Source organism: Symphodus melops (assembly GCF_947650265.1).
Source record: "Symphodus melops genome assembly, chromosome: 9".
Lineage (NCBI taxonomy): Eukaryota > Metazoa > Chordata > Actinopteri > Labriformes > Labridae > Symphodus > Symphodus melops.
The window spans coordinates 10,964,027-10,978,902 of NC_136699.1; the positions used below are offsets into that span (position 1 = coordinate 10,964,027).

General features: G+C 39.2%; 3 protein-coding genes across 5 annotated transcripts in view; 1 reads left to right on the top strand and 2 right to left on the bottom strand.

The window, feature by feature from the left end:
* Window positions 1-4,688, bottom strand: part of mbnl3 (muscleblind-like splicing regulator 3) — a 28,855-nt gene extending 24,167 nt beyond the window's left edge. For both annotated transcript variants that reach the window (XM_079352378.1, XM_079352380.1), the window contains exon 1: window positions 4,328-4,688. The gene's annotated coding sequence lies outside the window, so the exon portion shown is untranslated. The remainder of the gene's footprint in view (window positions 1-4,327) is intronic.
* A 1,163-nt stretch (window positions 4,689-5,851) lies between these two features.
* hs6st2 (heparan sulfate 6-O-sulfotransferase 2) lies at window positions 5,852-8,511 on the bottom strand. Of its 2 annotated transcripts, none has more exons than XM_079351700.1 (2): window positions 7,469-8,511; window positions 5,852-7,288 (listed from the first exon to the last, which is right to left on the bottom strand). In XM_079351700.1, exons 1-2 carry the CDS (start codon window positions 8,044-8,046, stop codon window positions 6,460-6,462), a joined length of 1,407 nt encoding a protein of 468 aa, XP_079207826.1. In that variant the 5' UTR covers window positions 8,047-8,511; the 3' UTR covers window positions 5,852-6,459. The 2 variants fall into 2 exon arrangements, with proteins under 2 accessions (XP_079207826.1, XP_079207825.1); XM_079351699.1 differs by having other exon boundaries at window positions 5,852-7,291.
* Window positions 8,512-10,052: 1,541 nt separating this feature from the next.
* On the top strand, window positions 10,053-14,760 carry LOC306829232 (transmembrane protein 179). Its single transcript, XM_079352178.1, has 4 exons — window positions 10,053-10,552; window positions 11,387-11,524; window positions 11,927-12,005; window positions 12,819-14,760. The coding sequence occupies exons 1-4, from the start codon at window positions 10,230-10,232 to the stop codon at window positions 13,014-13,016; spliced, it is 738 nt and encodes a 245-aa protein (XP_079208304.1). The 5' UTR covers window positions 10,053-10,229; the 3' UTR covers window positions 13,017-14,760.
* Window positions 14,761-14,876: the final 116 nt, after the last annotated feature.

Genomic DNA, 14,876 nt, shown 5'->3' on the forward strand with positions numbered 1-14,876 from the left:
CTATTGTACAGTTCCTGAAATAAATATATATTTATATATATAAAGCTATGTGCGAGTAAAACAACAGACTAAATACACTGCTCAAAAAATAAAGGGAACACTTAAAACAACACAATGTAGTTCCAAGTCAATCACACTGTGAAATCAAACTGTTCACTTAGGAAGCAACACTGATTGATTCTAGTTTATAATACCTATTGATAGATCCTGCTTCAAGATGCAGGACTTGATTTGAGTATAAGAAGTGTTCAGTCTTTCGTCCATAGTCCCAATAGCATTGTCATATTAACGAATAGCTACAAGTCAAGAGTCAACAATAACTTCCTTCTCGCTTCTGAAGTTGTCAGTTGAACTGAACGATGGCAAAGTACGGATAAGGAAGTCTGAGGCAGACGTCAATTATCTTTAGCTGCTGGCAACACTGGAAACCTGAAGTTCGCCGCTGCTCTCAAGAGGCCATAACATTGTATAACTAAAGCCAATGGGCACAGAAAAATTTCAACATTTCAGAAACAGCTAAAAAATAAGGATGCCAGAAGCTACACAAGCATAACTTACAGCAGAGAATAAAATAGTACTTCCCAACAAGACGTTTGGTTTTCTTTCAGCCAAACACTGATTGACCTTGGTCCACAAGAGATGCAACATGCTGTAGAAAACTGCAGTTGCAAGCCACACAACAATGATCTTAGTGTTGTTCCTCACGACACTAAAGGGGTTAAAGCTCTTAGAAACAAAGCAAACATTATGAAGCATGAAAATTAGCTTAACCTTTTTTTTGCTTAACATAAGGTTATGTGACTAACTCTGCATAGTGTAGACTGTTTGTACTGTTATTAATTAGACTGCAGATCAATTTCTTGAATTATATTTTTGGAATAATGCCTGCAGAACACTTAAAAGGCATCATCTACATTCAAATAAAATACCAAAACAAAAAAATATTGTATGTCAAAGAAACAGCAAATCGTCCAATTTTGTGAGCTGCAATATAAAACAGTTATAGAATTATTGCTGCCAGCTAACTCATAAATACAATTGACAAATACTTTAAGCCCCAACACAAACATCTGATTAATGTTTTGTCCTCAAATAATCTTGGCCTACTGAATTTGTCCCACCTGAGTGCAGTACAAATAGTCATTTGCTGGGATGCGGCATGGTGTATAAATATAGAGTGCCCCAGTTATACCAGTCATTATGTTGTTGTCTGTTCCCCAGGTGTCTGTAGAGAAGAGAGGGGCTTCAGCAGTCAGCAGGTGGGGGTCAATGTGTAGGTGGAACAGGATGGGAGGAGAATAAAGAGGATCTGGGCTAACCTGCGCACTGCGTCCCTGCACCAAACGGCTCCCAGCTGTGTAACCTTCATCAGAGCTCTGACGCCTGCATTGTGACCTGTCTATTGGGTGCCACCTCGACAGGAAGCTGCACACCTTTTCTGCTCACACCGGATCGCTGTATACTAATACGACTATAGAGTGTCAGTCAGGCAGTCTAGAGAAACGAGGCTGACACTATATAAAAGCCCTTTATTCTTGGTTTCTGCTGTCAGATATTTCCCTTTGCTTGTTTTCTACTATCCTGCCATTTTTATTTTTGGGCAATGCATGATGACAATTTTTCTTGGTTTTAAATGTAAAAAAGTGTTGCAATTTAAACACATCTGATGGATTATGAGCAAGATGTAAATGTTGCAATGAATGGGAATTTTTAATGGTGTAAGCTTTAATAGCAAGTTAACTACAAATTCTGAGAAAATGTTTACTCACTGATGAAAATGTACACTTCAAATGTCTGAAACAGTTGAAATGTTGATAAAAGTTGAAGCCAAACTAAATAAACAACCACTTTGTAAAGTACTTGACAAGGCAGATGAAACTGGGGTGCAGAAATAAGTTGAAGGATGAAAAAAAGAGAATGTGGAGAGGTGGGGGAAGTTGCAGTGGAAGTGCTACTAAGATATAAGATTTAGTCAGACTCAAAAAGCTGAAACAAGATGAAATTACATTTACTCTCGCTCTCAGTGATCTAATTGTGAAAGGATCAAGATAAAAGCTGGAATAGGCAACTTTTGAGAGCATTCAAGATTCAAAAAATTTCATTGACAGAAAATTACCAATGGTTGACGCTCAGTAAAAACAAGCGTAAGAAATTTCAGATTATCCAACTGTATAAATCAACCAAGCTTTATTTGCCTCCAAACATTTCCGCAAAACCTACAATCCTAAACAGCCAGAACAATCCAGCAACAACTTAAAGGAAGAGAGCAGATGCATCCCTGACATCACTAACAGTACATGACTTCCTGTCTCTACCATTCTTTAGCCATGTGTTGACTAGCTTTGTGGATAAGCCAGCCCCATGTTATAGAATTTCCTAGTTCAATCAAAAAAAAACTTTGGCTCAATAGTCTCCTAGTTGCACTATTTTATGATACAAATTTAATTACTCAATTATACAGTATATATTTTGGGATATCAGCAAATGTTTTGTGTCCCGAGGATAGAGAAAGAATAATATCAGTTACTTAATAATAGACAGATACAATGTAATTAAACTTAAAGCTCTGAAAGAGATTATCTGTGTTGAATGCTTGCTCTATTGGTTAACATGAATTACTCTTGTGTAAAAAGAGCACAACGTGTATGTTTCATGATAATCATGTTGCTGATAATGTCTAAAACAGGAAGTCTACAGAGAAATCCCAAACGAAAAAAGCTACGTGCTGTTGACCATAAAAGACTGAAATGAAACTCAAATTAACAGTTTGCTTTGGGAAAACAAATCTCTGGAAAAGATCTGTTCACAATCTTTGAGTTATCTGTGACTTTATTTATTTTTGTCTGGAGTTTCCAAAAAAAAGTATAACCTCAATGAACAGGATATTGATTAAAAAGATGGGTGATCCATAAATCACAATGAGAGTGAAGTCAGCAGCATGCAGGGATGGAGCAAAGTAATTAGGTTAAGTATCAGTAATCCTTTCATCTCATTAAAGCACCACAATTCCCATTCAAACAAACATAAAACAGGCCTATATGACACAGTGGGAAAGAATGAAATAACAAAGTTTAGTTCAAAGCTGTAATATGGAGGCAAGTCTGAATAAAGTGTACAACCTGCAGCTTTCATTTTACTTCACCATAATCCTTGTGAGAATATAAAAGTTAACAATGTGGACAAACAGTATTTTGTGCGATTAGCACTTTGAACTGCCTTGTTGTTGAAATGAGCCATATAAATAAACTTGCCTTGCCTATGCTCAAATCTATAATGTTATTTCAGTATGACTATTTTGATTTGTTATCGCTGCTAAATTGTTACTGAAAGCCTTCATTTGCCTCATAAAAGATAGAGTTTGGTGTGTGTGTGTGTGTGTGTGTGTGTGTGGGAGGGTAAATTGAAACAGGTTGTGTGGGAAATGTGACAGTATGCTTGTGTGTGTGTGTGTGTGTGTGTGTGTGTGTGTGTGTGTGTGTGTGTGTGTGTGCGTGTGTGAGTGCGTGTGTGTGTGTGTGCGTGTGTCAGTTTATCAGTGTTTATATTAAGTAAAGAAGAACTAGCTAGACTGGTGCTAAGTCCACAGCCTGGAGGGAGTGTGAACTTGTCTTAACTTGGCTGGGTTGCTAAATAGGCCAAGATTATGGCATTACACCCACTGGATGTGCGTACACTACATGTAGGCAACAAGTGATAACAGTCTGCCATGATGGCTTGAGTGTCTGACCCCTGAGGGTAAAAAAGAACAACGCTCAACCTGCCTGTACTGAATGAATGCACAGAGTGGCTGCAAAACCCTGCATGCATTGATGTATGAAGGCAAAGACATTATTATAGTGACCATACAAAGTCTGACAGTTATTTCATAAATGCATTTGAGTGTATTCTAGTTTTGCTGTACACTTTTCGGCATGACAACAAAAAAAAAACTCAATCTTGAAACGCTGTCACCAGACTGACAGCCAATAATATCCTGCGTATTGCATTCAACCAAACCCTTGTGTGCAGATTCCAGACTTGAACGTGACTGTAGCTAATTAGTATTGTATACACAGGGAACATAACATTTACCAACAACAGATCTTAATAATACATATCAAATTGAAATATACCCATGTTATTACTGTTGTTCCTAAGTGTAACTATACTATACTATACCCAACTATACTTGTATTAAACAACAATGGCAGCGTTGAGCCTCAACACAACAGGAGTGGGAAACATATTTTTAAATTGCTTCATTATGTATTAAATGTAGGCTATAACTATAACTGGTCAAAATTAATATTGCTGCAAACTGAACTGCGTAAAACGTGCTCAGCCTCACCTGTTTACAGTCCAATCTCATCAAGACTCCAGTGTCTGCGTTCAAAATGGTTATTTGCCAAGACGCATTTCGAGAAAAGCCGTATTTTGATAGGAAGTTAAATACATCGAAAAAAAAGCGTGTTCATGAATCATCGATCGGGTAAAATATAATAGTGTTTGCGCCGCGGGTAAGGGAAAGAAGCGGGGTTGGACAGGCAACCGCAACTAAATCTGCTCGGCTGCAGCACAGACTGAGCACAGCAGAATAACACATTTGCAAAAAAAAAATTGAGGGAGGGCAAAGTGGCGAGGGAGGAGTTGGGAGAGAGAGTAGTGTGGGTTTGTCTTTGGTTATCAGGTAACATCATTAGCATCCAGGGAAATCAAAGTCACGACGACGTTGCAGGCATTCACAGCCTGTACACTTGGTCACACACACACACACACACACACACACACACACACACACACACACACACACACACACACACACACACACACACACACACACACACACACACACACACACACACACACACACACACACACGGCGGATAAAGGTATGCTCTTGGTACGTGTTACGCATTATGACCAGATTATTACGCAGGGTAAAGGTAGGTGTGCATAATATCTACAGTATCAACATGATCAGAAAAATACTGTACTGACCTAGAAATTCAGTTAGAGCCCAACACATTACATTAAGTTACTTTAATAATGTAATTAAAGACTAAATCTATCTATGAATCAACTTTTCTGAAAACAGCTGGAGACAGTGGTTCTCAACTGGTGGGTCTGAATCCAGATGATGTCACTGAATGTGTGCTTAGACAAACAAAATGTGTCAAAAAGTCTAGGTCTCTATTGCCTTTTATATTGAATTAAATACATGTAAATATATAAGGGAAGTCTATTAGTACCACAAACTAAAATTGGGTAACAGCAGAAATATGTCAGTAGAGTATGAGGACAAAAAAAGGAGGAGCGTTATTTAGGCTTTCTACCTGATGTCCTTAACTCGCTTTTCAAGGTTGTCTTATTGTTTTTCCACAGTAAGCCCTGAGAATCATATTAAATAAGTATTGAGAGATTGTCTTGAATATACAATTTGTGAGTGTTTTTCCTAAACAGCCTCCATGTTTTCTTTACAACGGTAGGCTCATATATCTGTGTTAAATGGCACAAGCTCTGAGCTCATCACTGACTGTCTGTCAATGCAACTTTGCTGATAAATAAGCAATCCCACCTTCTTCTTTTTTTTTAACAAAACAGTCATCCCGGTGAAGTTTGGATCATTTTCTTTTCCCCGTAATGCTGAACAATAGATCTCTGAGATTCACTCTACGAAAAAATAAATCCAAACAAACTAAACAGTATCCATATCCACTCTGAATGGTTGGCCTTCATTGCTAAAACTTTAGCGCTGCCTGCTGGTTTTCCAGGGATCTGCAGGTGCAACACAGAAGCCTGTGCAAAAGATCAAACGGAAAAGAAAAAAAACTAGAGACACATCAGTGTGGAAAAAAACACAATAATCATTAGGTGAATGTAAAAGTGTTTTATATAAAATCAAGACTTTAAACACATTTAGTACTTTTACAACATTAGCAGTTAACACATTGAGGTAACTATGAAGGTTTCATTCTCCTTCTCTGTGAATTAAGACACTTAAATTCACATTTACATTTTAAAATGTACATGTGTCAGACAAGACAACAATTTGGCAAACATAGATTGTAAATCACAAACAGTAGCATACTAATTTAGATCCAAGAACAACATTGGTTTTTTGTTTTTTTTAAATTTTAAATGAAAAATGAACATTGCCTCAGTAGAAGCTGTATCACAAGATTTCAGAGGTTTAAAAACCAGCATAATAATCTGGATGGCCTTAAGTGATCACTTTAAGTTAAAGGACTGCACTACCTACACCAGCCTATCTTTCTGTCAGGGAAATGTGTCCATTTTGTATGTCTGTTATGACAAAGAAATACAATCAGCATCAATAAATAAATGTGTCATTAATTAATGGTAAGAAAAAATAAAACAAAGTAAAATGTATCTACTAAAAATTGTGTGGATTGATTAAAAAAAAACAAGGCAGAACTTGGCACACTAAGCTTTAAGACACCTGATTGCTCATTCCTGTCATTACCACTGTTCCACATTGTCCATGTAATCCTCCAGGGTGCTGTTCTCATCCAGATCCCACCAGGCCGGGAGAAGAACTTCAGATTCCTCACTGTCTCCCCGAGCCGTTCCCGTCTGCCTTGCTTCAGACTCTACAGAGTGTCGGGTGTCAGGCTGACAGGGGGGTTCAGTGGGCTTCATCTGCCTCCCTTGCTTTGTTGTGAGCCTTCCACGGAGACGCCTCCTCTCCTGCTGCCGCCTCTCCCTGGCCTGCCTGCGCTCCTGTTGCCTGGCCAACTGGAAACGCTGCAGGAAAAGGTCACGGGCATACTCGTACAGCTCCACATCCCATCGGTTCAGTTTGAGGATTCTGTGGTCAGTCTCAGCAGGAACGTCAACACTGGATGCACGTGTGCCATTGACCTGCGTAAAAGGTGTGATGAACTCAAGGTGAAAGGTACGCTCAAACAAATACTGGGTCTTACGCTGGTACTCAGTCAGGCCAAAGAAGGCCATGCCAAGCAGGTTGCGTTTGGCGCTCTCAAGAAGCACTGCCCACCGCTCTTCCTCATTCATGGCAGAGACATTATAGCAACCAACTAGACTGAGATCAGCCAGCATGCGGGTCTGCCGATTGTTGGCCAGGTTGTAAGGGCAGTCCATGAACTCCTGCAGGGAGCACCCTGACCAGTCGTCACCCGAGTAGCAGCTTGGCAGCTCAGACAGGGTTGGGGAACGTCCATCGCACACATGTAAGGAAGCCTTCCAGGTAGCACCGCGTTGAACATGACGCCACTCACTCAGGTACCGTGATACTGGATCTCTTAAGATGGTTATATAATAATAGTTCCTACTGGAGAGAAAAGGAGGACATTAGTTTTGTATTTAGACACCTAAAAAATGCGTGTGGTGTCACTGAAATGAACTAGTCTATTTAAAAAATTTACAACCTGCACATTTTATATCACACTAACTACATGGTATGAAATGTGACCCTAAAGAAATCTTCGAAACCTGGTCTTTTACCAACCTGGGTATGTTTTCGGGGACCTCTCTGGAGTCCATGCGTGAAGGGACGCAGCTGGTCAACTCAGTCCAGTCCGCATGGAGCCCGCAGCTCCAGCCGGTGGAAAAACGGGAGAAAAGCCAGGTTTCCTTTTTACCGGGACGGAAACAGGTGCATTTCTTCTGACCTGCGTGACACTCGCAGGGCCTTTCCAGTTGGATATTACGCACCAGGTGTCGACCAAACGTTGTGCCGCCAGTTTTCTGGATGTGCAGAAAGACTATCACGTCGTCTCCTTTGATGTTAAAGTCTACATCCCGGTTTAAGTCCGCTTTGGTGAAGTTGAAGCGAGGAACAAAGCGGACCAGGGCGCCGTCTTCTGCAATGTACGGATCCTTTTGGACCCCTACTTGCATCGGATTGCCCCTGCCTCGGGAACCAGTTGCACTCCCGTCCTTAAACCAGGACACCAACTGGTGAAGCATCTGGCACTCAGACCCGCTCGGGCACACATACTGGATCGTAATGACGCCGAAGAGCAACACCATGAGCAGGACTATGAAGAGCCTGTGGTGGCTGCTGCTGCTGGACCTTTCATCCATCTTCCCGAGATGGACAGAAAAACATATCTCGTGCAGTCCAGACCCCTGCCTCGGCCGGGGTTCTTCACGGACTACTTTTTTCTATGACCACCAAATGAACCGAAAACAAAAACAATGCAGCTGCTAGCCAGCTAAACGGGAGCTAGCCAGATTGTCGACTGAATCTGAGAGGAAATGAACGAAAGATATGATCAAAATGGTTGCTATGTTACCGCTGGCGTATCACTCGGGTGTTGTCTGAAATGGTTGAGCAATATCTCAGTGAGTATGAGTTTGAGCTACAACGCGATAGTTTATTTTCTCACGGTAGTAAATCCGTGCAATCCGCAGCCATCGATTCTTGACCTATTCTTCCCAACAGCCACTGCGATTGATGTGGGCGTGGCGATTACGTCACACCGTCAGGACGTCAAATCATTCCAGAGACGCAGAAACACAAAGTTAACACGATAGTTTGAAGCGTCTACTCACTTTAGCTGTCTTAATAATATGTTTTAGCTGTCTTATAACATATAACTGTAATTGATGTATATGATCAGCATTCGTCCATACATTGTTTCATCGCCGAAATAGCTCAGTTGGGAGAGCGTTAGACTGAAGATCTAAAGGTCCCTGGTTCGATCCCGGGTTTCGGCATTTTGTATTTAAAATCGGTTTTGTTTATTGTTTTGTAGGGTCATGCAAACAGCCTCGATTGTATAATATGTGTATACATTTATACACATGTAACATTATTTTAACTGAAGAAATTATAATAGGCAAGAACATTTTAACCAAGAACTGCGGTAAGCTAATGCAAATGAATAGGGACCTCACTGGTCAACTGGACACCAGGAGGTAATCATCAAGTGATCATTTAGAAACTGGGGACTGTATTGTTTTTTTATATACTGTATACGATTTTTATCTTGATCTGATGTTATTTGCACATTTATTTGCACTACCTCTTCTATTTTTACTGTCTTACACAGTTTTTTTACGAGAGATGTTTTTTTTATTTTTTTTTATTTCGTTGTGCTTCTGAAAGAGGAAAATTACAATAAAAGGATTCTGGTGCTGTAGGGAAAGCATGCTGACCATTGCCTGCACATCAAATCTTTCAATTTCCTTTTTTTTTTAAATCAACAACTGCTCTATAAGCCTTGTTAAAATATTACCATATAGCCATAAGAACTTTGTGATGTTTACTACGAAAGCGAAGTGGGAACCAGACCGACAGGGCCCACAGGGCATCCACCTTGGAACCTGGGGAAATTAAGAGGTTAGCTTTTGACACGTTATCAAATGCACTGAAGAGATAAGCACATTTTTTACCAAGTCAGTTAAAGATAAGTTTTCAGTGAATTTGAATAAGGATTAAATGTACAAATTTAGCCCAAACGTCATGCCTGAAATGATTCTGGTCATTGATCAGAGTATTCCTCATAGAAACCTTACTGACAATCATTCAGTCTGTGGCCTGATTAAAGCTGATTAAAGAGTTGGCGAAACAACGTCACAACGACATGTGACTATACGTCACTGATGGATAAGTTTCTTGCAGGCAACCAATGATCGTTTATATAAAAGTTGTATCACTCCGATAAAAAAAAATACTTAAACGTCCTGTTTTTTTTACTCTTAGTAATGAGATTCAACTTTAATGGAGGGCTTTCAGCAAATTATTATTAAAACTGGACCTGTTTGAAATAAATGTAGTTATTTTTGTCCCAAAAAATTAAATGATATTAAAAACACACCTCAACAATGGCGTCCTCAACAATGGAATTTTTTTGCCCCTAAATTTGAATAATGTTTTAAAAAAAAATCAGACCACGGCCATGACCATGTTTGTGAGTTTGTCACTGAGAATGTGTGTCTTTAATGCTTTTTGCTATCATTATGATCCAGTATAATTCATTCAAAGAAGATAAACCATAGACTGTAAAAATAAATAGATAACCAAGCAGATGACCTATTTGTGTGGTTTTTGAAGTTAGTGACGGAGTGAGACCTCTGTACTGTCCCCTCCCCTCTCTGCTGTGTAACGGGTCCCCGCCCAGGCATTTAAAATACATAGTAGCACGGTGGGCCATTACACGGTAAACAGAAACCGTCATGCGTTGCAATAATCTGCCTTGTTCTCACTTATTTATTTGATTACATGAAAACTTTCACTGGTTGGACTTTGTTCGACTTCTAACATGGAGCTGGACCGGCGGCTGTTGCTGGCCCACTGTACGGTTCACGCCCTGTCGATGGTCGCGGGTTTGCTGGTGGTCGTCCCCATGGCTCTCAGCGGCTCCGCTTTCAAAGGCCGCTGTGCACTGTTTTCCACCGGCTACTGGAAGACAGAGACCCAGGCAGAGATGACGGGGCAGCCGGGAGACGTCTCCCACTTGGTGATACAACAGTGGGGACCGCAGGCAGCCTGCCAGTTCTCCACATTTGTCGGTATTTTCACAGTGCTGTACGGTGCAGCGCAAGGCTGGAGATGTCTCTTCTATCTGCACGGACGACATGATGAGTGAGTCCACTGGCACGTCTGAATAACTACAGAGACTTCATATTATGTACTGTGGTGACATGCAATGCGAGTGTATTTACTCAATTTATTTAAGTGTCACAATTTAGAGGGAGCCTACTTTAATTTACGACACGATTTACTTCTGACTTTAAAATCGTTTCATCATTTACTACTACTTTATGATCATGCACTATAATATGATTGAAGAAGTCGTGCTGCTGACGATCATATCACCTGAAATGTGCCATTTAACTTCTATTTGCATTTTAAGTATATTTGGATTCGACCATATTGTAGGCAGATTTATGGCTGAGTGAGATTGTTGTTGTCATTTTAGCTGAAGTAAAAGCTGTCTCTTTTTTGATGTGCTGTGCTTCTTCAGTAGTAGTGCAATGATTTAGAGATTTTCAAAAGCAGGTTGTGGAGTATATTTTAGAGGCTGTAAATGTATGTATACACTGTAACACACAGCATGTGTTTGCAAGTATATGGCCAATGCTCCTAATCAATTAACATCCAGATTCATGCAGAAATAAAGCCCTAATAAGTCCATACTAGAAGAAATGTAATTGTGTATTGAACCATATAAACACATTCTCTGGCTGAACAGAACAGTTTCCTTTTCTTCACCACAGAGTTAGTCATTTTTGGAGCCCAATTGATGTTGTTTATGGCACTGTTTTCCATTGCCTTGCTTTAACTGACCAACAGTCTGTTAACCATAGATAAACAGACTTGTCATTGCTGCTCTATTAACTAAGATTACACATATTCCCAATGTATATCTTTAGCCGTATGTGATGTCTGATGTGTTTCATGTGTGTTTCTTCCCAGCACCCTGTTCTCATCCTTCCTGACTGTTCTGCTGAGCGTGTGTATGTTCTTCCTATCTGGAGGGGCCAGTGTTATTCTGTCCCTGGGGCTGGTTTCCTGGTGTGACACAGTGACCGATGACAACACACGGCCCTACAGGTACTCACTGTCTGACTGTTATCATATTTCTGTTAGAGCTGGGTATTGTCCAAAACCTCACAATTCAAATGGATTTCAATTCTTTGGGTCACGATTAGATTCGATATTGATCTTTAAGCTTCCTAATAGATTTAACAATAGACTGACCGATGACAGATAAAAGCAAAGAACTAATTAAATTTAGAACAAACTGACTCAAAAATAAATGTTAGCATTTGTTCCATTTTTTTTGATAAATAAATAATAGTCTTTTTAAAACCTTGCATGTAAGGTGTACTTGGGTTTTTTGAAAGGCGCCCTCAAATAAAATGTATTATTTTAAAATATCATGTCCAGTATGCAGAAGTACTGGTGTGTCATTCTGTTTGTGGGGTTTCTCATTACATGTTTGTTTGTGTTCAGCTGTGCAGAGTCCCAGTCTGTTCCACTTTACCTGGATGTGGACACCTCCTCATTCTACATGGAGCTCAATCTGGCACAGGTAGGACAATTAGGGCTTTCACACTTGCAGAAAATCCTGAAAAACTCCTGATATTTCCAGGAGCAGCTGTGTGTGTGTGAACACGAACAGCCACATTTTTCACTGTCCACACAGGTCATTAAATGGCTGCATGGTCATCTCCTTAAATCAAATGTCAAACCGCTATGTTAAGCAAAACCTCTCAGACAACAGACAGTTGGCGCTCGATCAAATATAGCTCTGCTGCTGTAATGAGATCTGTTACACATGAAGGTATTAAAAACCTAAAAGAATTACTCTCGCATAGTTGACACAATTAAGATATATCCTCAAATTTATTCAGATAAAAATACGTCACATCAGTCAGTGTGTTCTTCTTCGCTCTTTTGTTGACATTGTGATTCTGTTGAGAATCACGTGTGGGAAAAGAGCCACTGGTCAAATTAAAACCCAGGCTTTCCACTTTCAGGATAACAGCCTCTGTGTGTGTGTGTGTGTGTGTGTGTGTGTGTGTGTGTGTGTGTGTGTGTGTGTGTGTGTGTGTGTGTGTGTGTGTGTGTGTGTGTGTGTGTGTGAAACAACTGCTTAGACTATGTTAACTATCACTGTCATGTGACCATTTCAGAGACTAGCAGTTAGATTTTTTTTTAAACCATTGGATAGGGTTAGAATATTATATTTCTGTTTTTTTTTTTTTAATCTAAACAGAGTTTACACACACACACACACACACACACACACAGCAGCAGTTATTATTTAAACTTGATGTGCACATAGTTCTTCAGTTTATTGACGTGTCTGTAAGCTTGATAAATTCCTGCACCTTCTCCTCAGGTGTCTCTGTGGTGTGTGACCGCACTGTGGCTGACTCAGTCTATCCTGGCGTTCCTGAGGCTCTACCACTCTCACAGCCAGCACATGAGCAGACCGTGTCGTCCCCGAGAGAAAGAGATGCTGTTAGGACACAGTCCGTCTGACAGCTGCTCCCCCTCACCTCCACAATCTGCATCGACATCCACCCTGCTGGTCTAAGACCATACTCTTAACACTGCACTCTAAAGCTCTCACTACTGCATGTACAGTATATGTTTTTGTTTCGATATAAGTCATCAGCTCACTTAACGCCTGATGGATACACTCTAGGAGTAACCAAAAATGTCATTTAATCCCAAAGACATGGTGTGTTCCAGCCGGTTTAGAAACAGAGACAGTCTCTTTTATTCTCCGTCAAATCAAAACAAGTCTCAAACATAAGTTTGCCAAATTAAATGAAACATGTTTGTCACAATTGTTTCTAGAAATATCTGCATGCATGAATTTCAATTAGAATTTGGAATACTGAAGATGATGATCTGTCAGCTTATATTACATAATGTACTGATGAATCAGCAGGGCCTACATTTCTTACCTTACATAACTCTGATGTTCATCACCTCAAACAAACCACAGTGTGTACCTCTTCATGTATTTATTACATTTCAATCCTAAAACTAAACGAATATTTTTCTAAAAATTATTTTTAAATTCCTCTGAAACCCTTCATCTAATGTTTTTTTTTTTTTTTTTTTTTTAATTTAAAAAAAAATCATTATTATTAAACTTGTTACTCAGATTTTGATCCAGACTGACAAAAAGTAAGCAGGAATAATGTTGATTTATTGAAACCTCAGTACAAGTGACTGAATGGGAAAAATCATTTAAAATAATTATGTATCCGGTTTCATTAGTTGATGAACTGCACACAAATTTATCACTTATTTAGGGTTTTTTCTGCGTGCCCCTAATATAGAAAAAAATGGTTTTCCTGTTAATTTTCTTCCATTCAGTTAAAATCTTACTCATGTCCTAGCTTTTTTTATATGTTTTATTTGACTTTTATCTCATCTTTTCTTTAATAATATAGCTATTACAACAACATAGTTATTAAGTAATTGAGTGAATTAACTTAGAAAGAGTTGGGACTAAAAGGGACTTTACATGGAAATAAAAAGAGAATTCGTAATAACGTGTGTTCAGCGACCTAATATTTAAGTATCATTCAAAAATCGACCAGCAGGTGTTTTATCAACAGTATTTTTAATATATGCATGGCTGCATATACTTTACATATGTTTAGAAGAGTGATTGTGGAGAATACATTTCTGTAGACTGTTCTGAGTGTAATATTCAGATTTAGCACTGAAGCTTTAAATGTGAAGCATGTGGTTCGAGTGGGACAGAGCCAGCATGTACGTTAAACAGGCTCACTGTGTGAGCTTGACTTTGTACTACTTATATAGCAGAAAAATCCCTGCCTCTCACTTCTTGTGATGATTGTTGTTATGATTCTTTTTGTGTGGACACAGCCATGACAGGGCAGTAATGAAGCAAGAACAATTCTCGCAAACAGAGAGATTTGTGCCGAGCCCAAAAGTGTCACTGAAGAGGAAAGAAGTAGCTGTTGTGGCTACACTTTTTTTTCTTTAATCAGTGAACCAAGCGGTTGTCTTGAAACACAAACAGAGGAGCAAAATATCTGAAGTAAAGAGAGATAAGACAGAGATTTTACTGAAAAAATAAATGTAAAATATGAAATGTGTTTGTATATTCTGACTGTTCATACATCACATTTTTACTTTTCAAACCTATCTCTGTTTGATGTTGTTAAACATTCATGTTCTTTTTGTTTTGTTTTTTAATAAAGGAGTTCCTAACATGGAAGAATCTTGCTTCATCTTACATGAATACTAAAAATGACATACTAGCGCATAAATAAACACAACACATTTCCACTACAGATTGGCTGCTCCACAATGTTGTTGTGCCAAAAACACAAGAACTCAACACTGACACATCCTTTATAAATACTGTAAATGCATCAAGTTTCAACAACTCTGGAGTGAATAGTTGAGA

Excerpts from the sequence above, each read along its gene's own strand:
- hs6st2 (XM_079351699.1), bottom strand. The coding sequence starts at position 8,046 with ATGGATGAAAGGTCCAGCAGCAGCAGCCACCACAGGCTCTTCATAGTC. Across the intron at positions 7,292-7,468 it reads GTCCCCGAAAACATACCCAG|TAGGAACTATTATTATATAA; the intron begins GTTGGTAAAAGA and ends TTTTCTCTCCAG.
- LOC306829232 (XM_079352178.1), top strand. The coding sequence starts at position 10,230 with ATGGAGCTGGACCGGCGGCTGTTGCTGGCCCACTGTACGGTTCACGCC. Across the intron at positions 11,525-11,926 it reads GACAACACACGGCCCTACAG|CTGTGCAGAGTCCCAGTCTG; the intron begins GTACTCACTGTC and ends GTTTGTGTTCAG. Across the intron at positions 12,006-12,818 it reads TGGAGCTCAATCTGGCACAG|GTGTCTCTGTGGTGTGTGAC; the intron begins GTAGGACAATTA and ends CCTTCTCCTCAG.